Source organism: Mercenaria mercenaria, chromosome 4, assembly GCF_021730395.1.
Source record: "Mercenaria mercenaria strain notata chromosome 4, MADL_Memer_1, whole genome shotgun sequence".
Taxonomy (NCBI): Eukaryota; Metazoa; Mollusca; class Bivalvia; order Venerida; family Veneridae; genus Mercenaria; species Mercenaria mercenaria.
The window spans coordinates 42,128,656-42,154,982 of record NC_069364.1 but is presented as its reverse complement, the minus strand read 5'-3'; the positions used below and the strand labels follow the sequence as shown (position 1 = coordinate 42,154,982).

The 26,327-nt window shown below is 32.8% G+C and overlaps 2 protein-coding genes across 2 annotated transcripts in view; both read left to right on the top strand.

Annotated features, from left to right (window-relative positions):
* Positions 1–26,327, top strand: part of LOC123551545 (BLOC-1-related complex subunit 5-like) — a 256,821-nt gene that overhangs the window by 77,555 nt on the left and 152,939 nt on the right. The gene's annotated exons all lie outside the window — the stretch shown is intronic.
* Positions 8,612–26,327, top strand: part of LOC123551542 (palmitoleoyl-protein carboxylesterase notum1-like) — a 36,291-nt gene continuing 18,575 nt past the window's right edge. The window contains exons 1-3 of the mRNA XM_045340552.2: positions 8,612–9,620; positions 21,152–21,204; positions 21,910–22,008. Of these exons, the coding sequence (XP_045196487.1) occupies positions 9,352–9,620; positions 21,152–21,204; positions 21,910–22,008 (421 nt within the window). The 5' untranslated portion in view covers positions 8,612–9,351. The remainder of the gene's footprint in view (positions 9,621–21,151; positions 21,205–21,909; positions 22,009–26,327) is intronic.

Here is a 26,327-nt window from a genome sequence, read left to right as displayed (position 1 = left end):
GTATTCTGGTCTCATGAATATGTTTAGAAAAGTAACAACAAAGGTAAAAAATCTGAAGGAATATTACTTCGAAGCCTAGAATGCAACTAAACAAAATAAGGACAGGCTTGGTGTGACTGAGTATGTTTATGCGAGGTACGAACTAACATTGCAACGCCTTTCATGCCTCTCACATCCTCTGGTGCCAGCTTGAACGGAACTTTATTACCAGATTCAATGAATGAATTCATGATCCGAAAGAATTAGGATAACAACACTTTGTTCAAGTACGAGGGAAACCTTTTACGGCCATCACACATCACTTCAATAGTGCTGTTGCAACAGTTTCCAAAATCTATAAAAAAGATATCTTGGAAGCTTACACGCAACCAATCAAACTAATACACGGCCGACTCGGTTTGATTAAGTCTGTTCATGAGCGGTAATAATGGTTGCAACGTCCCTCACGCCCCCTAACACCGGATTTACCGGAGATATATTGAATGTACTCCTTTATCCCAAAAGACACTAAATATATTATTTCTTAAAAGGTTATTGTCTGGAAATACAACAGAGCACAGTTTGCTTGTGTCCTTAATGGTTATCGTTAAAATGTGACACGAGTAATATCTTTAATTTCAATGCGAATCATTTTAACCTTTATCATGCTGGGCATGATTGGTTATGCCTTTGCGACCATGATCTAAACTGGTCGCAAAGGCAGAATCAGTTGTGTCCAGCATGATAAGGATTAATTTTAATATACAATAATAAGCATACATATAAGAAGCAATTTGTTTTATAAATATCCAGTGGTTGACGATAGTTATTCCTTTTGATATGTAACATAATGTTTAGCTTGGTCTGATGTGCCTTCTGCAATTCTTAATTTGTTTGATGTTTATGTGAATATCATTTGGTAACGATCAGACCTCTTTATTTTTTTCTGTATTGTTTTGTAGCGATAACAAGACAGTATAATTTAAAGTATAAAAAAACTATTTTTTTTTTTTTGTAAATATACATTTTCGTGACAGATAAAATCATTCGTAAATAAGAATTCAGAAGTAGGCTATTGATTTTGTCATCTACTTTTTTTTTTCAATTATAAATTACTGTTAATTTGATCGGCTGACTGACTGACTGACTGACTGACTGATTATATAAAAAGCATTTTATTCAACCAATTAAAAAAGAAGAAACTGCCAACGTTTGTAGCGCATCAGTGCTAACCTGAATTCGTATGGCCTTCAAAAATAGAAGCTAGTTCACTAGCACATAGAAAATTTGTTATTCGACATAATGGCATAATTAAATGCAATTAAAAACCAGGTTTAGTGCTTCTTGTCATGTAGCATTATTGGTAAAGATATCAATGCATTAACTAGACATGAAATAAATACATGTATCGCCTTTCGTGTTCTTTCTCTATTGATACTTTCTTGACATACGCTCTTGCCATGTGATTTTATCTATATTTAAATTTTGAAAGACGTGGAAAAACGGTTACCAGGGAAACATTGGATGATAATTTGTACTCCAGAACTATGTATGTTAGGTTACATTCTATAAAGAACAAGGCTTTAATTTAGACTTTAAATATATAATTATATCACTATTAAAATTTTTAAGTTCTGTAAAACAAACCATTGCCTGTATTCACTAAATCTGCTAAAATTAAATTTTTACATATTAATATTTTTATTTGTTAAGATAAAACGTACTTTAATTATACTTTATATGAGTATACCTTTTATACTTCAAAACGCTCTGTTAAAGTGTCAAATACGAAATATACGTCAAACTAAGTACTTGCGCGGTAAGGGATTTTCGATAAATACCCGGAAAAGTGTTATTAAAAGGGTAGGGGCGGTGGTCTAGTGCTTAAAGTGTCAGCCGCTCAACCCGGGTGTCCTGGGTTCGAGCCCACTAGGATCACGACTACTCATTATCATGTATTACCAGTACTGGTCTTTTCAGATGGCGGACTCGAGAGTGGTTCAAACAGGCTTGAATTTTTTATTACAATCGAGCTAAAGTAATTCAATAAACTATAGGATATTAGAGTCAGCAGGTAAAAGATGAAACACATACTGACATAAAGGCATATCATGTGTGGCAAATATGGGTATACGTTATGTTGTCATCAAGGTCTGTATTAACCTTGAGTTGAAAGTGATTTTAGATGAAACATCGGATGAAAATACAACCATTTTTGCCGCCTTTAAAGTGACATTAAAACTGAAGACAACAAGCTAGTCAACCCTCTACACCCGTATTGATTACACATACTGATGTAGTGATATTTACCCTTCACAAGTAGCTAAGACATTTTCATATTTTTCCAATACTGTGTAATATAATGTAAAGTATTCGATATCTGTGAAGGCTGATGTGTTTATAGCTGCACTGAAAAAGAATATTGCATTTGTCTCACTTGCATTAAACATTTATTAAGGTCGACAGTAACACTTAGAACAACATTCATCGTTCTTGCAACATTTCCAAAACTTTGTTACATGTATATAGGATAATTCTTCGGTCTTTTTTGATACGTTTAATATTTTTTAATGATGAATACTACTTTTGTATTTGGTCTTCAATAAATAATTCCAGTGGCCTTTGTAATAATGCTTTTAAAATAAAGTTGTAAGGACATTACTACTTTTGTATTTGGTCTCCAATAAATAATTCCAGTGGCCTTTGTAATAATGCTTTTAAATTAAAGTTGTAAGGACATTACTACTTTTGTATTTGGTCTCCAATAAATAATTCCAGTGGCCTTTGTAATAATGCTTTTAAAATAAAGTTGTAAGGACATTACTACTTTTGTATTTGGTCTCCAATAAATAATTCCAGTGGCCTTTGTAATAATGCTTTTAAAATAAAGTTGTAAGGACATAGTTTTTTCTCTTTTGTTCTGCATATTCATTTTCATAGATTAATCATGTAAATGAGAGATCAGAGAATATTTAATAAGTGTGTGAATTGTGCAAAACTCTAATATGTTCTAACGTCAAGGTCTTTTTCACTCCCCGGAAATGGAGAAGGAGTACTACTGCTACACTCGTGTTATGTTATAGATGTTATTTTGCCAACCCGCTAGAACTTTACTCTAATATTAGCAAAACAAATCACAGGTTATGACTTGAGTCTCAAGTCCGGTGTTAGAGGTGTGAGGTGTGTTGCACTTTTCATTGCCTATCATTAACAGCCTCAGTCCAAATCGCGTCTGATATCATTTTGTTTAATGATTTTACTTTTCAATTGCAGATACTGAAGAATATTTACAAGAACTGTGGAAAGTTGGCCGTTTGAATGGTATAAACGCAAGAAGTATGTGTTAAGAAAACTGTCTAATTTCCTTCATTATAACGCTAATGACCCAGTATGCATTCTATTCTGGCGGGCCTAAATATGAAACAGTTCAGAAAAGATCTAAAGAAAACTAACAAAATGTTGTATCATTCTGATAGGACTATGGGGATTTCAGAAACGTTTGAAGTTGTATAACAATAGAAGAGTGAGAATTTTTCCGAGTCTCTATCAGAAGATATTCTTAGTGCCAGTGCCAGATCAGTTGTATGTTTGACATGGGTTTTCCGTGATCAAACGAACTTCCTTTGATGATATGAAATGTAAAATGTCTTAACGTTATCGTTGTTGTCGTCTCTGAATTGTGTAGAGCCACAAAATATGTAGTATTGCGTCGTGTTTTATTTACGCTTGTTTATATTGCAAGAAAACTTGCATCACCAGCATTAAATCATTTTAAGCAGAAACCTTCTTGCTGCTTCATCTATATTACATTATCGTCAATTAAAAGATAAAAAAATTGAACTACAAAAAAGTAAAGCATTTCCGATGAGGTAAGTGAGCATTCGTTTTAGCATATAAAAATAATACTCGATAGATAATTTGTGTTAAAGTTTGACTATGCTTTTCAACGTTTTCTCGTTTTGTTAGCTAAACCCCACCCTTTACAAACATTAACAAAACTAATGAAAATATTAATTCTCACACTGAGCACGTAAGACTGTTATTTTGTATGGTTGAGTTCTGCTCAGATTCGAAAAAAAAATCCGTTCTGCGTTTGATCTGTTTACAAGTAAGATATGTCATTTGTTTCTGTTAATTGTTCTTATATTTGTTTTTTTTTAATCTTGACAAAATAGAAATGTTTTATCTGCTGACATCTAGATGAACCAAAGGACAACAGCTGTTAGATTTTTGTATATTACATAACAATTTCTTGTGGCTCAACAAGTGATCAATATTTGTGTGAACGTTCGAGTGATCACTTCTCTATTATACTTCTCTTGGTTCTACAGATATGTTCTTATTCGGCATTTGTTCGGTAAATTCAAATATTTGTTTATGTTAATTACTGTCTTGTTTGAAGGAATTATGATTTATTAGACAATATCAGTGTGTTTTAAAACTGTTGTGTATATATATAGTTTACAAGTCATGCTTTTATTTCTTGATCTAGATTTGTATAATATTTGTTTGGAAATCTTAATTAAATTACCAATGTGAATTTGGTCCTACAACTGTTGAATATTTATTTGGAAATTTTATCATTAATTACACATGTGCAATTCGTCCTACAATTGCTGAATAATTGTTTGTAAGTCTTATTTACATTAACATTGGCAACTGGTCCTACAACTGCTAGCTATTTATTTGGCGTTCTATGACAGGTACTTGCAACTGGCTCTATATTTGCTGATTATTTGACTATTGCCCTTTTACATATATCTGCCATTGACCCAACAGTTGCAGATTATATGTTTGGCATCCCTTGTCAACAATTTGTCCTTGTTTCTATGGTTGATAATTTTCTTATTGGGATCATAGCACAGATACATGGCATTGGCTCAACAGTAGCTGAATACTGATTGGCATCATTGGTTCTACTAACTGATAATTTGTTTTGCAGGTTTTTCGGTTTATTAGAAATTTATTCAGATTTAGTTAGTGTAAATTATTTATTTTGAGGTCTAACATTCATTCCACATTCTTACCTTTAGTTCCAAACTGCAACCATTATTCTGTTTTTACCACTCGTATGCTATTTTCGCATATGCTGTCATTTGCCACATTCATGCGAGCATAAATAATTTTGAAATATACTTTCTAGTTTATGGAATCCGATTATTTGATAGACATAAACTATACAACATGATTTTGGTGATTTTAACAAATACTTTGAAAATATATTGCATATTGTCATACTTTGTTGGGTTGTTTTCAAGAGCCTTAACTAAAATTGACTGATTTCGCCGAAGGACCTCATTCCGTGGGGATAAGAAAAAAATCGTTAAAAATGCATATTAATATATTAAAAATAAACAAATAATGTACACTTACCTGAATAAATAAATCTTTTCCCAATATATTGCATTAATTTTCCTCAAATATGCGATAGTATTAGGAATGTAACAACTTTATAACAAATAGAACTGTCAAAACTTCTACCATAGTATTCTGTATGTATTCTTCCCGCCAGAAATGGTGAACCCCGGATAGACGGGTGCAGTTGAAATGGTAATCCGCTACCAGAAGTAATTCCAAGGTGAATATATACACAGTCCAACACCAGGAACAGTTAACTTATGTACACATACACTTTCAATGTGCTAAAAGCCACACACAAAACTGTTCTATTTTATACTTATTAGAAAGACTACATGCAACTATCAGGCGGTCAACCAAGAAAGCCTCAGCACATACTTTTATACAGTCTATACCTTAATGTATGTAGATGGTAAACCAGTCTTCTTATGTGAAATTCTAGCATCTTAACAAACTGTTCTTTCAACACAGAGCTCGGAAACACTTTTTTTATAGTCAATAAGAACTTGCACTTTTTGACTGGGTGTATGGAAGAGTGTGTTAATTTGTTATGGTCCTAATTCCAGTGACGTCATGCAGGGGAAGTAAATCATGTTGAACTTTAATATTAGGCACTCAAAATTAATAATGTGGTTTTATGGTCCATTGTTAAAATAGTTTTCAATTTACCAAGAATAAGAAATAAACTTTAAAACACTAAAATATGTAACTTTTTAACAGTCTTACCTTTGTACATAGTTTTAACGACTTTATTGTGTGAATATCTTTTTATTCTTACCTGTCACAACATGGACAAAGGAAAGAATCACCTTTTCTAAGAACCCGTATTGGTGTACAATATGACAAATGTACCCAGTGGTTGCATGTTTTGCCCCTGTTTTACCGCAACGCCCCCAACTGACAAAAATGATAGAGATACTCTGGAGTGTATCTCTTACACTGGCAGCATAACTCTTCTTCATCAATCATAGCATCTGATTCAAATGTATCGGTATCCGGGTTCAAATTATTATGTTCGGGACCAGGCTTTGGGGACACTGGTATATTGTACTGAAATTGCTACATTTACTATATCTTTTTTATAGTTTTCACTTTATCATGCTTACTCTGAGTAGGTTTCGTTTGGTTCTTTTCATGTTCACTCATCTCATCTTGGCAACTACTTCCTCCGTAATTTACTTCCCAGCTGCTATGTTACTCATTGTTTTCCTTTGTTTGCTTTTGTGTCCACTTTTGACCTTATTCAGATCACTTTCCTCCTTTTCAAATAGGTCTGTAATAGTTTCCTCCTCTTCATTACTCAACTGATTATCATATAGAATTCCGCCTTCCACTGTTGACTGGCTGTTCGCTTCATTTACAGTGTCAGTCTCATTCTTAAATACTTCAGCTGGCAGGAGCTTCTCCTTTAGGACTGCGCCAACATTGAACGGGTAAATACACAGCGGCGAAAAGATGACTGAATGTTTTCAGTTTAAAGAGCTTTAGTGTGCACCTGACGAGCAACTTCACAAATGCTGTATCCAGTTATGATTGTTTGATAACTGTCTGATTAGTTTGTGGTGACAGTGTGCGTCATAAATTCTTTGAAAGGGTTCAAAACATCAAACTTATATTGGTTGTAAAATGTGACTGCAGTGGTGAGGAAGAATGAAGATGATGATTCCATACTGCCCATTCAGACAAACCAATACTGGCATGAGATTTGTGGTCATCAAGAAGAAGAAGAAACTTTTGTCCATTATGCCCATGAGCAAATTTCAAGACATGATTTTCAATGTAGTGTCTGAAAATGGATGCGCTTGACCACATAGATTCACTAACAGTGCCATCAGCTTCATGAGAAGCTCCTTGCAACAGTTCTTCTCTCCTGCACTGTCAAGGGAAGACCATGTACGGAGGGATATCTTGTCCTACAGCACTTATACAAGATCATCAGAGTTGATGTTGTTCTGTGAAAATGTTGGCGACCGATGGACGGACGGGAAAACGGAGGGCGAGTGATCACAATAGCTCACCTTGAACACGTTTTGATCTAGCGAGCTTGAAAGGAGTGCAATCCTGAAATGGTCTAACAAGAAATGAAAATTAAGCCATTCTAAGTCACACCAACCTAGCACTTACAGTACCCTCCAACCTGATGATGATGGTATTATAAACAAAATAACAACAAGTCACATAACATAATCGATACAATATAAAATGAAAATCTATGTAACTGAAAAGAAATAGCAACATTTTTACGACATCAATCATTTGAAACACACAACTGTACTGTGTGAGATATTATAAATAGTAAACAGAGATAAAAATTTTAATTTATTATTATTATCAAAATATAAAAATTAAAAGTTTTACTAGTTTCCGAATTAACATTTTTACATTATTATATCTGTAGTAAAATGTATCGGATGGATAAACATAACATGAAGTATAACTGATAAAATGAAAACAAGGAAGAATATCCCCAACAGTCCCATTCTTTTAGACTAAACAACTGTTACGATGAGAGGCAAAATGTCACTTGAAGTTAAGACTTATAAAAATATCTTGATGCCATTACATTAGTTGAAGTTACACCAATGAAGCTTGCAATAATTTCCGTCCTATGACCAAATTTCAAGACTGGTTGTTTCTTAGCTGCTGTTCCCCAAAAACTTTTAATGGACTGAATTACAAACTTATTATGAAACTTGATTTTAGTTGCAAAATTTCCCCTCGCAAAACAATGAAATTTGAATTAAACAATGGTAAATTTGGCGGCAAAAAAAAACTTAATGCAATATAAACATCAAACTTTGGTCGCTTTTGACAGATGTAGCAAAAGTTTAAAACAAATATTTTAGACGCAAAAAAATTAACTCGCTTTCATCTAAGCTAACCTGAAGCAAACAGAACTATTTTTACAGGAAAACATTTGATTGTAACTGATCTAAAGTTCGCAGCACTTAGCCAAATGTCGTTAACTGATCTTTCTACCTTTGTACTTTTACATTTTAATTGATGTATAAATATTCATATGGTTTTGTAATTTTCCAATTAATAGCAAAATAATTACTAATCTTTCATGTTTTCATTTAACTGCGATGGATAAAAAGTTTTTATTAAATGATAATAATTGATTTAAGGTTAACAAGGTAAGTATAGATGTCAGGCTTGAGTGTGTGTATACAATTGTCAATCATTGCACTACGGTACATACATACCAGTTGTTAGTCTGATTACTATCTTAAAGCCCTTTAATCTTTCTTGTTACAGGTAAATTCTTCTTTGATGTACCGACTGTTGTGCGTATAAAATACTCGCGCTTTATATCAGTCATATTTAACTATGAGTGGACCACAAAATGTGTATAACTTTTGAACGTATATTTAACACTGGCAGATGCGTGTGAAGTTCTTTAACTTAGGGTGTGACTAAACTATAAAGGCGGTACTAAGGGTTTAAACTCTTTTACAATTTAAACTGAGTGAAGAGGTTTAAGACGAAAAAAATTAAAGAAGTTAAGCATTTAATCTGTATTGATATTATTTTGGAAATAATGGGGACGATCAAAGCTGAATGTTTGTAAAAAAATATAAAGGAAAAAAAAGGAATATGTTACAATTTAAAAAGAAAAATAAGGTGAATTTGATTTGGAATTTCTTATGATAAATTAATAAAATAAATATGATATTATGAAAATATAATCTAATATAAATAAATATAGTGATTTAAGGTAAAACGTTTCAAAATCAAAATAGTACCAAATTAAGCCTAGCAAAATTATTTGTGATTATTGCAGTTGGTTAAAATGGAAATAATTCTATGGAATACGAAAAGGTCAATTCTCAGACTTTTAATCAAAATGTGGACGTAAATCATACAGTACTGAGCTGGAACCTGACAAATTGCTTCCAATTTGTAGACAAAAACTGGATTTACTCTCCTAATGTAATTCGCTGGCAGGGAAAAAAATCTACGGAAGCAAAATGACATTTGGTTGTGTGTCTTAAGATAAACCGTATTAAGAAAATGACTGTCGTTGTGATGTTTTTATGGATATACGCGGCTTGTGTAACAGTTATGGCATATTGCTACTCAATTAACGATCATAGAAGTTCAAACGATATCAACTTGGATTTTGAGCCGTTAGAACGTCTTGGACAGACGGACACTTTGATTAAAGCGCTGAAGGATATAGCACAGAGTTCACACGATTGTGGAGTACGAGATGTTCCGAAATTACGGCGTAAATTCCTTACGAATGAAACCGTCACGTGCAATGACGGATCACCTGCAGGGTGAGTGACACTTTCTTATTTTTAAGGTAGCAGAATACCCATGTGTATTTTTTATAATTTATATTACGATGCAAATGATACCGATTGTCATAGCATTTTAGAGTTTTAATGTATCCGAATGCTAACATGCCAACTAGTGAGTATTTGTTTGCCATTTCCCTAATGAATTTAGATTACATTTGCACATGGAAAAGCGTTAATTTATGCAAGTATCTTATCATACGTAGTCAAAAGGACAAGTGAATTTGAAGTATATATTTATCTGAACTATTTGAAAAATATTTATATCAATAAGAAAATAAAAATGTTTAAGGCACCAATTTAGAAAATTTTAGTACAAACTAAAATGTCAAGTTTTTAAAGGTAATATTAAAGAAAACATTAGGCTATTAAGTATTGTGATAACCATTTTGTCTCTACTGAGGATGTCGAAGAATTTACATATTACATACCACGAAGATATGAAATAAGTTATTACGTCAAAAGCCGTCATTATAAGCTGTTTTACAATATGCTGATAATCTTATACGTATTGAAATTATTTCGTGCTTTTGATATTCTAATTATTGAACAAAACCGCATACCATAATATTTTTTTGTCTATTTATTCTAAAACACTGCTAAAATGAAAGGTTGTGTAAAAATATGGTTGTACTTTTCAAAAGAGCTATGCAATATAGTGCGAATGCAGATACAACCGTCTGCTAAAGGGAAATGGTGAAATTACGGATCGAGTATTGGCCAAGAGTGTAGAAATCCATAAACAAGCAATAAGAGGTAATATAAACACGTTTGGACAACTTCTGGGTTTACTTTGAAGCAAAGATGTTATCTAGTGTATACATATCAGCTTTACTGGTGTTGGTAGGTAAACAACAAATACAACGTTCGTGATAGCAGAACCGTACCTAGTTAACACTCTGTTGTTACTGCTTCACAACAGACACCTGTAATAGTTTAAAAGCAACAATTATTTGTTGCTGTTTCGAAACAGGTATCGGCAGTTTCTGTGAACATTTTTTTTTTCTGATAAGTATTAATAGCCGAACTGCAAAAATAGAATAATTTGAACGTGATTTCTATATTTTGATGATGATATACTGCATTTGCATTAAGATATAAAAGTTTAAAAAAAACAACGGAGTATTAAGTAATTCTGAATTGTTCTAAAAACTTATTTTGTAATGTTTATGTTTGGGGAGGGTTATCTAAATCCGTTTTGTAAGTAAACTGGTCAAAAATTGTTGCAATTAAAAACATTCAGCAAATGATGTAATACAAGTAATAAGTGATTTTGAGCTGTGATATTTGACTTATATTATAATAATTTTAAAAATGAAAATGTTCGATCTAAATCCTGTCTAAAAAGTTTTTAAAAGTGCACTTCTTTTCGATTTTTAAACATTCTTCAACTTGCTACTCGCTATGCACAGCATGCGATAAATATCCGTGTCTTTATCAGCACAATTAAATGACAAATCAGTGAAAATGAGACTTGTACTCCTGCTGCGTTTCTCTAGACTATTCGTGCTTTTCTTTTGAAATATTTTTCACCTATTCATTTACCAAAATATTGTCTAGTTATCCTCGTACAATGTGTGATACTAAAATGTATAAGCTATATCGATGTACGCCACATAGAATATACGAAAGGTTTCATTTCCCAATACTTGATAGGAAGTTGGAAGTCGGTACATATGTTGTTTGTCTGCGTCTTACTGTAAATAATCTGGTTTACATTTTACAATTTGGTTCATTGCATAAAACATTGCATGTTGTAGGTGTCTGTCTAGTCCAACGATATGTTGAATATGCTAACAGCGTAATTTGTCGAGGCAGGAATTCTATTTAACAGTTCAACGATAAATCTTAACTTTTATTGAAAAAAAATATTCAAAACAAAAATTTGAGCTTCGTGATAGCACATATTGAATTCGCTGCTGTGTTGCCAAATTTTATCACGTTATTTTAGAGTATTTATAAACAGACTCATTATTTCTTCAAATGCAGAGAGAAAGAGAAAACGCGCCAAATCACTTTGCCTCTTCTTTAATGATAAATGTTGAATTATTCGAACCGTTTTTAGAACCCAGCGTATCTTTGAATATCGTTTGTTTAATAGGAAATTTTAAGGCTTTAGGTTTTCGGATTTTTGTGTAAATAAATAACCCCAAGGTAGGTTTTGTTTACATTGATTAAATGCACGACATTTTTATATGTCACATATAATAATTTATATACAACAAACGAAAATATGACATGTGTTTAAGATATGTAATAAATACATTTACTACCGGCGAACACGCTTCAGTACTTTGATGTATTCTTTCCTTTTGTAAAACTATGAAATAATACAAAATGGTCATTTACTTACAGGTATAAGTGTACTAAATTTGTAAACATGAAGCAAGTATAGGCCGTCGTGTGATAGTATAATCAAAGATTGATGTTCTTGACAGTTTGGTCCTCAGTCGATATTAATTTTAGGCATGCTAAAAGAACTACATATTGACCCAAGCATCCATCCTGCAACTGTTAAAATTTAATAACAAACCTAAAATGTTATTCAAAAAAGTAATACTCAGTGTGGCCAACCCACACGGACCTTCCGACTGAAAGTGTTCTCTTGAATCGACTGCAATATAAAATTTCAAGAATAATAATTTTCATCTAGAAAATTCGTGTCTGGATCACTCTCACCTAACTGGTCGCGAGCGCAGTACGCGTGTGTAATATCAACTTCCCTACTGTATCTTTTTACCACATAAGTATTCAGGATGACCAGCTCACGTGACTTTTGAATATCGTACACATCGAGATAATGACCCGATTCAGGTAGCATTTTGCTTATATTTTCCTTATTAGTCGACGGATTTTCATAAGATAAAGAGCGTCAAAGACAGAAAAATCAATGCTTTTCCTCGCGCAAAACGTCTGCAATAAGTTTTCAGTACGTTCCTGTAACATTTCGCCCAACTGCAAACGTGTTTACGTTATCTACATAGTCTATGAAAAGCAGTTGGACTAAGTGTTTATCTGTCAAGTAATAAGGAAAATATAAAGCAAAATATTACCTGAATCGAGACGTTTTCTCCATGTGTACAGTACCAAAAGTCACGTAGATTGGCAATCCTAAATACTTAACGCCGTCAAAAAATTCAGTAGGGAAGTTGAAATTACAGATCGACGCGTATTGCGCTCCCGACCAGTTAGGTGAAAGTATCACAGACAGGAATAGACATTTTCTAAATTGAAATCAAAATTCTCGAAATTTTATATTGCAATCGATTCAAGAGAACACTTTCAATCGAAAGGTTCGTGTATTGAAATTAGGATAACACGCTAAACAATTATTTAATCTTTTTTTTCATTTATACATGATTCCTTGTATAAATCGAAGTCCCATAGTTTGTGCTAATTACCAGTCTTTTGTTAACACAAGTTTGCTTAAGTATAGTCAAAACTTAGTATAAAAGGGTTGACAGTCCTATTAATATCATGTAATAAAACTCTTACTGAATGCAATCCCGGTCAACAGTCAAAATTATTAAACCATCAGGTTAGTACTACTTAACACTACTTAGTTGTGACTATTGACGGGCCAGACATTCAGAAAGTGTACAATATGTTTCCTCTGCACAGTCAGTACTACAATTTGGCTTGGGTTCTTGGCAGTGTTTCATCTAAAACTCATGAAAGAACTAAAGTTTTATTTATTTTGGCGCCAAAATCTAGTGGATTTGGAAAAGTCAAAGCGCCGACGATTGCCCAACATTATAGCTAGTTTCAAAACTTCTCGAGCAAAACAACTAGAAACTTTAATAATGAACGGTTTAATACTTAACCATTTAGCTTTTGCACCGATGACCATTGGCTGCATGACAAATTTAAATACTGATAAATTGGCATATCAATCGGTCTTACAGTTATACATTCTGTCTCACTTTATATCACTCAATAGCCATAGAACTGATATTGTTTGCGGGTTTAACGTCATACCGACACGAATATAGGTCATATAAGGACTTTCCAGCTTTTGATGGTGAAGGAAGACCCAAGGTGTCCCTGAGCATTATTTCATCATGGACGGACCTAGATAGAACCACAGACCTAAAGTAAGCTAGAAGAATGAAGAATTCCAAACCCCAAGCGTGGCTCGAACGCACATCAGTGAGAGGCAAGCGGACCTTAACTCGGCCACGAAGACCCCTATAACTAATAATTACTTGTTATATTAAGGTCAGTTTGTATGTCCTGTTCCTGTGGGATCATTGTATTTGTAAAATATCGCATTATGGGCTTTTACTGGGCGTACGAGGTGTTGCATATTTCAATATCTCTCGTGAACAGTCTCAGCCATACCGGGTTTCTATTATCTTGCTTGGTTGTGTTCTATAATGCCTGATAGGTTTTATTATATGAGCCGTGCCATGAGAAAACCAACATAGTGGGTATGCGACCAGCATGGATCCAGACCAGCCTGCGCATCCGCGCAGTCTGGTCAGGCTCCATGCTGTTCGCTTTTAAAGCCTATTGGAATTGGAGAAACTGTTAGCGAACAGCATGGAGCCTGACCAGACTGCGCGGATGCGCAGGCTGGTCTGGATCCATGCTGGTCGCATACCCACTATGTTGGTTTTCCCATGGAACGGCTCATATGTATTTCGGCTCAAGATCTTCTAACAAACTCCGAGTTTAAATTCAACTCTTCATTTTTCGTATTTTCTTATAAACTCTTTCAGTTATGTCAACAGAAAAAAAAACAACAGAAAAGTGAAACATGCCCCTCAACCATTTTCAGAGTTATAGTTTAACTGTTAACAACCAAAGATTTTCAAATGTTTGACTCACTTGTAAGTTTATTATGCCAGGTTATGCAGCATCCATAGAACTAAATGCATTTTAAAAGTAGATAGTTTAGTATGGGACGTGCTGATGGCAACCTACAGGTTTACTTGTTAAACTATAAATAGGTTATAAGTCGCTAATTGATCGTTTAACTGTTATTGCTTTCAAGGTGAACTTTGCTACGCCTCATTACTGCAATCTACTTAATTTCACTAGAAGGAAACGAATACCTTAAAACCTAAACTTAATGGCCATACGCAGGACAGGAAAGCATAAGCAGAAAATCCTTCAACATGTCTTACAGCAGATAGGTCTTTGGTATAAATACAATGCAAACTGATTCAATGAAGGTACACAACACATCCTTATTTAGTTCAAACAAACATTATTGTAAACACAAAGCTAAATCGAGGGCGACAATGTCGCACTTTACTTCAAAAAGTAAACATACTTTTGATGTTCAGATTAGATAGATATTGTACTATCTTTGATGATAAACCGTGAAATAATGGAAATCAAGAGCACAATTAATGTTCATTAATGTAGACTCCCTTGTACAATCTTTTCGTTTTATCACAATGAATAGAGCTTTTTTCCAGGAAAATTACTGTCAATCACTTTGCATATATTATTTCTACACTTCGTATGGCCAAAGATAAAAGACATATAAATAATGATAATCTAACAGGGGCGTCAAATTGTTCAGATAAATTAGTAAAAAACTCTTAAACATGTAAATCTATGTAAAGGATTATTTTAGTGTATGTTTGTCATCGCTTAAAGCATCCTGTTTCGCTTGAAAATACAAATTAAATTAAAAGAAAATACGGTTTAAGAAAACTATTACTGTGTACATGTATACGAAGAAAATTGCGAAGAAACCGTCAATATTCAACCACGAATAACACTAACAGATTTATTTTATAATTTTTTTTTTTGGTAAATTGCCTAACAATTCAGCTTTACTGCTCGTTATATAATCAAGGTTTGAGTGCAAATCAGAGTTATGGAACTTCTACACTAGATCATCATAATGAACAACAATTACTGTGTGAAGTTTCAATCCATTCCAATTAGTGGGTACTGAGATACAAGCTCACATATAAAAACTTAACCAAAAATTGCTATGTCAAAAATAAAACGAAAAAAGGGCATAATTTTGTGAAAATGCAAAGTAGAGTTATAGAACCTGTGCACTGCATGTCAGATTATCGCAATGAAGCTTCAATCCATTGTCATTAGCGGGTACTGAAGTACCACCTCACATACATAAAAATAACAAAAATTGCCGATAAGTCGAAAAAGAGGCATAAATTTGAAAAAGAAATCAAACTAGAGTCATGGAACCTGTGCAGCATAGGTCAGTTTATCACAATGACTAAGTGTGTGAAGTTTCAATCAATTCCAACAAGTCTTTACTGAGATATCAGCTTACAAACAAAAACTTACCCAAACCTGGGTGAGTCCAACAGTTCTGCTTATTCTTCGAGTAGCCGAGCTAAAAACAAATGAACTATTAAATTCTAACTGTCGCACTGGTAATCAAAAGACGTGAAGTCATTGACACCAACATAGCTTCTTCCACAGCAATTAGAGCAAAAGCGAAGTTGATGTTTGGGTGTTGATTAATTAAGTGTCGATTTAAATTGTTGGTTCCAGTTTAGACCCATTATATGGACTACTTAAGAGCACTTTTGCAGTAAGTTAGTGATAGAAAATTGTGATAGAAACGTTATATGAATTGTTATTTTTTTATATAAAGGGATCGTTCAGCGCTCCCCAAAGGCGCAGCAACGAAAAATCCAACACTCCCAGAAAAAGATAAGAACCAAAACGGCAAATGATGCTGGTTAAATAAACATCTTTTATGGCGTTTGCGTCAAAACTGAGATAGAATGAAGGTTTTACCATTTTTACCTAACCACAGCGGTGTAAATTCAAGAGTCCCTTTTTCTCATCTAAAAACAAGGCTTATATGTTATCTATACTGTGAGTAATAAAAGTCTTTATTATTTCAGAGATGAAATCATCTTCCTTTCCCAACACATTAAACCAAAGTACGATTGGCGGCCCATATTAACTTTAATTTGATTTGCAGCGTCAGGTGCATTGCATCAAAGAAAAATTGAATGTCAATAAGGCATAGCAAAAGTCCTCAATCGGTCTGCCCTTAGAGCACTGGCCAATTAATAACTATTTGTAATGAGAATATATCTTTTTCATTTCGCTTAATCAAACAGGTTGCATGTTTCAAACTAATTTTCTTTACTAACTTAAAAAGTATGTTTTCACTCTTTTTTAAAAACATCAATGATTGTAATCTCTAGGTTCATACCGATTCATCAGGGCAAAAGACTTCAATGCCGTATTTCATATGAATGGATTTTCACATGAACTCCAATTAGATTTCGCCGATGGTAAAAAAAATACTTCGTATTTTTTTGAATGAAGGGAAAACTGAATGATTTCATTCTCTAAGAGAAACGTAATCTCCGAACTAAAGTCTGAATGGCTTAAAGGGCAAATAATGGTTTACTTAACTTTTAAATGTTATAATACAAAAGGGGTATTCGAAACAGTAATTATCTGTTTACAAAAATAGGAAGGGTACATATTTACAAAAACTTTCTAAGAGTATTTCGAATGAATCGCGTGCTTTCATTAATCAATCGAGGTATACTCCACTTCTAATTGGAAAAATTAAGATTTAATATATTGGGAACAAAGGGTTATTTAGCTGTTAAAGTACCTTAAAGGGAATGAAATTCAAAATAAACACCTTCGTATTTGCTGAAACTTAATCCTAAATGAAATACATTAATCCTTTCATTAGACAATTTCAAAAACCGCACCCTTGTAAATAAATTACATTAGATATTTTAAAGAGCTTTTGTTTCTTATATAGGTACAGAATACAAAAGATAATTAGGACAAATAACAATTTTGTACACAGAACTTGTCTCGTTGAAATAGTATTAGCTGTGTTTGACAAAAACGTCCATTCAGAATATCACGTAACATTTATAGCTAAAGAATATAAATGTAAACAATTAATTAAATGGAAAAGTTTGCTTTGTTCATGATACATTGGCAGTGCAGTTCAGGAAAACATATAACAGAGAAACGCATTGATCAACGTTAGGATTACAAATTGGGCTATTAATTATTGGGATATATGAACTAGAACCTTTTTCTGAAGTAACCACAAAGCATCCAAGTCAATACATGAGGCCATTTTGAATTATATTCTTGTAAAGCAATTATATAATTGAACTGTGTAATAAACTATTCATTTTAATTTGTTTATTTCTTTTAGTACGTAAGACATTAAGAATGCATTGCACTACTGCAACTATGTTAAGCATAGAAGAGATAATCTTGCTCAAATATTTCAATCGCGGAGAAACATATACTATATACATTGGAACAATTGTACATTGCTTTTCCGACAAACATAAACTTTTGAATGGTACATATTCAAAGCGACTGGCCCTCACACAGAATATAACATATTAGTCGACTGTTCTCTTTAGGTTATGAGTGCATATCCTTGTTACGGACATCACACAAGCAACAGAGAATAATACACATCACCGCAGAACAAATGTCACATGTAAAATTCGTTCAACATATACAAATTGTACAAACTAAACTCAAACAATGCACATTTCTATGAAAAAATAAAATTGCGTTCGGATTTTTGTAATATGCATGGTGCAGAGGTAAACGTTATGTAGATTACACATATGACGTCATTTGTAAATATATGCACATTGCTAATTAATGTTTAGACGCTTATTATTCTGCTTCTAGATAACATTCATACACCGTAATTTTAACAACATCTACAGCACATAGATACAGGTACATAATTAAAGTTTGGTATATACTAAATGTATTTTCATTTTAATATACTGTTAACAGATAGTCTTCTTTCACCTTAAAACTATTAAAAAACAAGAACAAAGGAACTCGTCAAGATTTCTGCATACCTATATGACATATATCCGTTTGCTCAACGCACAAATTAATATTAGTATATTTCATCTTTTGAATAAATTAAACCAAATAAACGTTTTGAATGTATCTTTGCCTTATTTATGTTACGTGATGTGAGAGAATACGTTAATCATCTGCTTTGTACAGGCTAACCTCTGCACCCCCTTTTCATACATTATATCAGAATTGTCTAAAATATGACATTACTCACGCTTATGTATTTTCTTTCTCTCTTCTCTCTTTATCTACTTTGATACTTTTTATACAAAAAAAAAATGACACTGAAACTAGAGATTGAGTGGATCTGACATAGGGGTCTGAAATGTTACATATTTATGTAACACATTGCTTTTCTAAAAAATCATGAAAGTGCACTTGAATTATTATATGTTAGAATATTGTGTCAGTACTAAAAGGAAAGGATACGCATTTGATATTACGAAAATCCTGACAACAAAGAGCAAATATATTAACAGTTTTTTTTTTCAAGAAAGAAATGTCAAAGAATACAAAACAAAGAAAGCAAATGATGATCAAGTGTATCAACATAACGATACTGAAAAAAAAGAGCAAAAGGCCTTTGAAGCAGAAAAAAATCGTGTTTTCGTTTTTGATTTTTCAAATGAGAAAACTAGCTTTCCGTGTGAATATTTGATCATTCAATTCTGTATGACAAAAATGAGCAACAGGACAACTGTGAGGAACGTGAAGAATGTATTTACCTACGACACCTTCGCGCCTAGAGAATGTTTCCCCATTTTAATAATAATTTATATTAAACAAATACTTTCAAAAATAAAGAAAAAGCACAAAAGATTATAAAATGGAAATGTATTGAAACTTCATGGGTCGAAAAAGGTTAAATCTAAATTCTTAAAATATTCGAAACTATGTGAGAATTAACAGAAAAAAGGAACATAGAATTAATTTAAATCTGAAGCAATAACACTTTCTTAAAAGAATGAAGAACTGGAGGTAGGTAAGGAGTTATTTTATAACAGAAACCTTTGTCACACAAAGTAGTATGTTTAGATATACCTACAGATACATTCGAACACAAAATATAAAAAATAAATAAATGTAAAATCTACAATTGATCTTTTTTTTCAGAATCTAACAGAATCACAAATAATTTTAAATGAATTATAACACTGAATGAAATGAATATAAAAATGAGAAACCTAGTAAAAATATAATGATTATATACTTGCTTCAAGCTAGGCTAATTTTCCAAAGAATATTCTTTTAGACGTCTTAACTATCACAAAAGCAGTCTTTAAAGTGCCGTGTTGCTATGTCTTGTTCTATCCGGTCATGGAGTCAATTTATGGAGTCAATTCATTCTCAACTCCACTTACGTCGGTGCTAGAGGGATCGAGCGGTGTTGCATTTTTACAGACCCAACTAAAGCTATTCTGCTAGATCATTGCATGGATGCGGCTTAGGCTTCTAATGTCTTCCTCTTTAGTTTTAAATTCCATAAAAGTTTTTTTTTCAAAAATATTTAAAGTCGGCTAAAACATAAAAGGAAACATTAGTAATACGACTATTTTCTTATCTGTTCTCGCTGAATGCCGGTGACCGACTAATATACGCTTTAAGGCTTTTAAGTGTTGACTTTCGAGCTGAAATTGTTGATGAACACACCAGGCGCACCTTTAAGTTTTATTTTACACATGCGTGTACGTGACTGGAACCACTGCTCATTCTCTTGCCAACAGAACAGTTTCGACGCTTTTTAACTTGAAAATTTGTTATAAACATAATTCGTGGCACTGAGATGGGCAAGTGATGCAGTGTCTTAACAGATTCTCGGGAACTTCGTACATGTTAAAGTATGCTTTTGCTAAATTGTATATATGAAAAAAACACTGTTTTCGTTTATCTTAATGCCAAAAAAATTCTTTGTTTTTGCTCAAAAAAATAGGGTAGGTAAGAGAATTTTTTTTTTTTTTTTGATTTTTGTTTATTAAGGGAGACTTTTCGGAAATTATTTTTGTGTCAAAAATGAATACAAATAAGTGGGTTATGCCTTTAGAGCAACAGTAAGTTGATTTGTAACATCATTGGCCATGTTTAAAGCATAAAAAATGCAGTAAGTTGAAAAAAATATTCTCCTAGGCCATAAAAACATTTAGGGTCGAGCCAAAAATTTAGGGTAGGTCGGGATACCGGAAACAAACATTTTTTTTAGGCCTAATAGCAATACAAATTTATATAATGCTTCGAAAAGTTAAATTACATCATTAAAATGTACCAAGGTTTGCCTATGGTTATACATGTACACTAAATAAAACGAAATTTAGACTGTGTTCCCCAATACCACAACACTCTTACATACATCTGTTAAAAACTATACTCTGCCAGGTCGCGAAAATTCACACGTTCTTCAAGTATATCATATTGGACTTCATTCATGGAGTAGAAGTCAAGCGCCAAAATCGTTTAATGCACTACGAGAGAGAATGGCTAAAACATTAAACAATCTTTTGAACTATTGATATCAAAGTGATCATTTGTGTCCGAGACCTTTGAGTGTTATATTAGATTACACTAATACATTTGGATAAACATATTTCCTTTAATATCCACAAATAGACGTATTTAAGTTTCGTATTTGATTATACATTATCAAGCTAAATCTTTAATCCCCCTCTTTAAAGTCCTTTGATTTTTCTTTGCAGGTACTTCATTCGAAAATCATATGGAAGCAAAAAGTGGATTATTTTTCTCGAAGGTGAGTGGCCTGATTTAACGATCTGTTAGGAGATCAGATTTACAAAATTAGAGGGCAATGTTCTATTTAAGGAATACAAAAAAGTCCTTTTAAAGAAATGAAGTCCTACTGATTAGCATGGGAATGCTTATATTGTATTTTTATTTGAAGTCCGTATATTTTAAAAGCTTACACCTAAATACAAAATGGACGTGTCGCCATGTCCATGGAATAGAAGTTATCAGTTAGATATAATCATAATTCTGGTGTGGTCTTAGAATAATCGTTAAGGCCTCACTAAGTCGGCTAATAACATATCACTTTGACAAGATGTTTAGTTATACTAGACACAAATTTCATATTGAAAATGTGAAAAAATACTGTTTAAACACTTTTATTTGACATTAACAGTACTTTGCATTAAGTTGAAAATAGTACCTACTTAATACATGTATAGCTAAATGCAGTCTAAATGTGTACTGTCACTAAAAACTGGAAGTTTTTTAATACGCAACTGCTACTGCATTAACGCAGCTTTACATACACAATTTGTATATTTAATAAAGTTAACTACACTTCATGAGGATTTTCTACATCTGCAGTTATAATATCTTAGTAAAAGAATGGTATTGGATAGCTTTAAAATGTAGCTTCTTCCTGTGCAACTAGCCCATGAGAACATGTGACAAGACTGTTCTAGCACATGATTATTACCTTCTGTTACAGGGGGATGGTACTGTTTTGATGATGTCAGTTGTCAAATGAGATGGGCTAGCAATATGAAGAAATTTATGAGTTCAAAAGGCTGGCCAAAGAAAAGAAAAGGTAAGGATTCGCGAGAAAAGAATACTTTTCTTACGTCAAATCTCTGTGTTCTTATCTTATTTACCAATTTTCAAAGACTCGACTATTCAAAGAAATAGATATTACGTAGTAGTTGTATTTTATTTTTATGTACGATGTGTATGGTATGATTGTGTTTAATGTGATATAGTGCGGAGCGATGCGATCCGGCTTGGTACGGTACGATACGATGCGATACGGTGTGGTACGGTACGATACGATGCGATACGGTGTGGTACGGTACGATATGATAACATATCACGGGAACATTACAATGGATTTTGCCAAGAAAGCTCTATTAAATACAATAAAAAATGATGGAAATAATTTACTATTTACAGTCAATAGATTGTACCGAAAAATGTTACAATAACATATTTAGTTAAGATAAAAAGTATAGTATAGAAGAAGAATAGATAAATAAATGAATTAATAAATAATACATATGATTGTCACATCACAACGTAAAATGTAATGGATATTACGCGACCAAAATGTATGGGTAAACGATATGTCTAATATTTTATAATTAAATAAAAAAATCCTATAAGTATCTGTAAAATGACTTATTAATATCGTGCATAATGCAACTTAATTAAGACTTAGTTTCAGTGATATATACATGCAGTTGATGTGGTGTACATCTGTCGATTTCGTTAATAAAGATACATTCTGTTTGCAAGGGGAAAAAAGATGACGCGATAATATGGACACATTTATGGTTATGACTGTATAAAACCTATCAAAACTAAAATAATAAAATATTTTAATTGTATCTAAGGCTTTTATCTTAAACAACTTTTGCATGAAATACAGAGATCAAAGAAAACTGAGTATATTTTTTTTACTGTTTATGCAATCATATTTTGAAGGTTAGGACAATGAATACTTGATTGAAACTTTCTTCATTTACATACAGCACAACCTGTGTTAAACGCTAGTCAACGACAGAGGGCAAAGTGTTCGCTTTAGACAGGTGACCACCTAACGCAAGTGTGAATTTTCTACAGCCTTTTAGGATATTTTGACCAAGCGTATCCCTTTGCATGTATCTTATGAATAAAATTTCAATACGGAAGGGATCTTTGCTTATTTTTTTCTGTAAGACACCATATCCCCATTTATTTATTTTTCATACGAGAAAAAAATCACATAAATTGTTTAATTGCTCTCAACTATAAACCATACAACATCTGATAATCCATGTCGGCTTGATTTTTACTTCAAAAAGAGCATCAAAGGACATCAAAACAAGTGGTGTTTGAGATGTTTGCCATCGTTCGTGAACAGTCTGTAAATACTTTGATCTAAGGTAATCATAAATCTATTAGTAGAATGTTAGACAAATCAATTTATCGATAGACAGTTATAAAAAAAAGAATTAGCACAAAAAAAGAAGGAAAAAAGGCACAAGCACACACACAGAACGTATTCACTTAGAAGAAACACCAATAAGTGTGGTAAGTTATGTAAAAATACTTAAAAGATAATATTTCTTTGATATATAAATTGACTACCTGTTGAATCAAAGGCATCCAAAAAATATCTGAGAATATCATAATTAGGAAATTCTTGTAGGTGCAATTTCTTATTTCTCTTCAAAAGAGACCAATTTTTACTAGAGGTCCAATTTCTGTTTTTGGTTCCTTGCCTTTGCGATTAGATTCAAAGAAACATATAGATTACTTTGAATATCAGACAGGATCGTAAAATTCATAAATATCAAGGATGGGAAAACTTTACATGTATTTTTTTGAAATACGAAGATATTACTTACTTTTGTGCGTCAATTTGTCTGACGGTTCTGTCATAAATTAGATAACTTTACGAAATATCCTTCCTCGGGTAAATAGTTGCATACTTCATGTGAGGAAGCCATCCAGCTGGCTTACGGAAGGTCGGTGGTTCTACCCAGGTGCCCGCTCGTGATGAAATAATGCACGGAGGGGCACCTTGGGTCTTCCTCCACCATCAAAGCTGGAAAGTCCCCATATGACCTATAAATGTGTCGGTGCGACGTTAAACCCAACAAAATAAAAAATAAAATAAATAAAATAGTTGCATAACGATGGGATACATAATAGACCAAGTCTTCCAAACTTGAAATACAATATGAACAGTCATACATATCAGTTTTTGTATTTTGTCTGGTAGAATGATGGAAAAGCAAGGCCATGTTCGTGAGAAATCGTCGCCTGACTAATAATCTATTTCTATTTAAAGAAGAAGAAAGCCAAAGTTTCAAAATAGGATACCTTGGTCATATATGGTCCACTTAACAATAAAGAAATGTAGAAACTGTGTATAAATAACTGAAATGATTAAAAATGACAGGTGAAAGTTTTGATAATTTTTGACTAATTCAGTATCTACTATTTCATATATTGAGCTATCTCCAGTTTTATGAAAACATTGTCCACTACTAGAATTACCTATTTCCACATAAAATAGTAAAAGAGCCAATTACTTCATTTACTGGATTTTTTTGTACCTAAATCTTATCAGTAAGCTATTTTATACCAATACATGACTGTGTGAAGTCGCATATTTCGTTTCTTTGGCATAGCTTACTTTAATAGTGAGGAAAAGTAGTCAAAGCTCAACTTAGGATTGGAAACAACATTCACATGACTAAATTGCGCAGTACTGTCGACTGAATTCTAAATTCTAATGGTGTGTACTTCAGGAGAGAGAACAACGTGCAAGAAAAAACTCTTAAGGGGCTTACAACTGGAATTTCAACTACATCAGGATATAGGTCTCTTTAATTCAAATTCAACGGTACACATATCTCAGCATTTTCAAAATGCCTAGGGCGTTTTTAGGAATAAAAGCATTTCTTTTAATGCAGACTGGGCTATACCATTACGAATAGATGTCAAGTGAGAAATCTCTCTTAAAATGAGACCAGATAAGTTCTATAGTTTTAAAGTAGTTGGTAGGACCCTTAAAATGTTTTCTGAATTCTACAAAGACATTAATTACATGCGTAAATAGTTCTTTTACATATTTACATGAATATGTTTGTAGTTTTAAATCACATATTGTGCTTTTTTTTACCACTGCATTGGGCTTTGGAATTCATCTGGTAGGAATAGTTTTTTACACTGCCCTCTACGTCGTAAATGTAGAATGCCGGAAGGATTGAGACCAAAGAGCCAGCTTAAACACCTCAGTGTCCAGAGTTTTTTTTTCCACTGACCGTTCCAAGGAGATGCACAACTGTTTTGCTTCATTTGTTTGTCTATACGTCACTGCTCTAGGGGAACGTGTTCTTCGAACTGTCTGTTTCTTTCAGATTTAGACGCAGTTTAAACGGGGCCAACCCAATAAAAATTTCAACTGTAAAATCGGAACATTTTCAATGAATAGCTCGGATCTAAATGAAATCGTTTAAAGACAAATTGAGCTGACCCGCATAACTCTCTGAGCAGATTAGCCCAGAGTAATTTGATAATTTAAAATGTGAAGAGCAGAAGATGTAAGAAATACAAACATTATTTATCAGTCTTATTTGATAAACGTAATCATTTTAAAAGAAGGAAGTTAATTGTTTTTAAATATATAAACAAAATTTAATAAATGTATGATATTAAAGACAGTAAGCGTGAATACTGGACTGTACTATAATGTAAACTAGAAATAAATTTTAAAAATAGTGCTTATATTCTCCCACTAGCAAAATCAGGTGGAAAGTGTTTTTATACTCTCTTTGCACTTCTAGAATCTCGGTCTGTGTTACTATCAGTTTGTTTTCTCTTAAAGACGAAAGAATAGACATAATTGATTTAACCAGTACTGATAGTTCCAAGGTATTCAAAAGGAGGTTTGGCAACTGTTAAGTCAATCGTATAGTAAAAGGAACCTGTATTAACTGCCAAAACTCTAGAAGATTGTCACGACAATCGTATAGTAAAAGGAACTTGTATTAACTGCCAAAAGTCAGAAGTTAGGAATACTACGGTATCTAACATTCCATTAAAACAAGGGCAAAGATGGCTTGTGCAGAAGACCTCACACTGACCATCAACAGTATTTCAAAGTTACAATTAATATCTTGGAATAAGAACGTAACGATCATAAGGAAAAACTGGTGATGTCGCTCTACGTTTCTAGGATGCCGACAATTTTAAAACATTTGTATAATTTATGTTTGTTTATTGACCTACTGTCACTATCACCGTTTTATCAAGTTTTTATTTGAAAAAGGATGTAACTTCTTCTACACTGCATATAAATAAATAATTTTTATCAGATGAAAATTTGTGTTTTAGTCAAAAATCTCATAGAAATCGCTGATC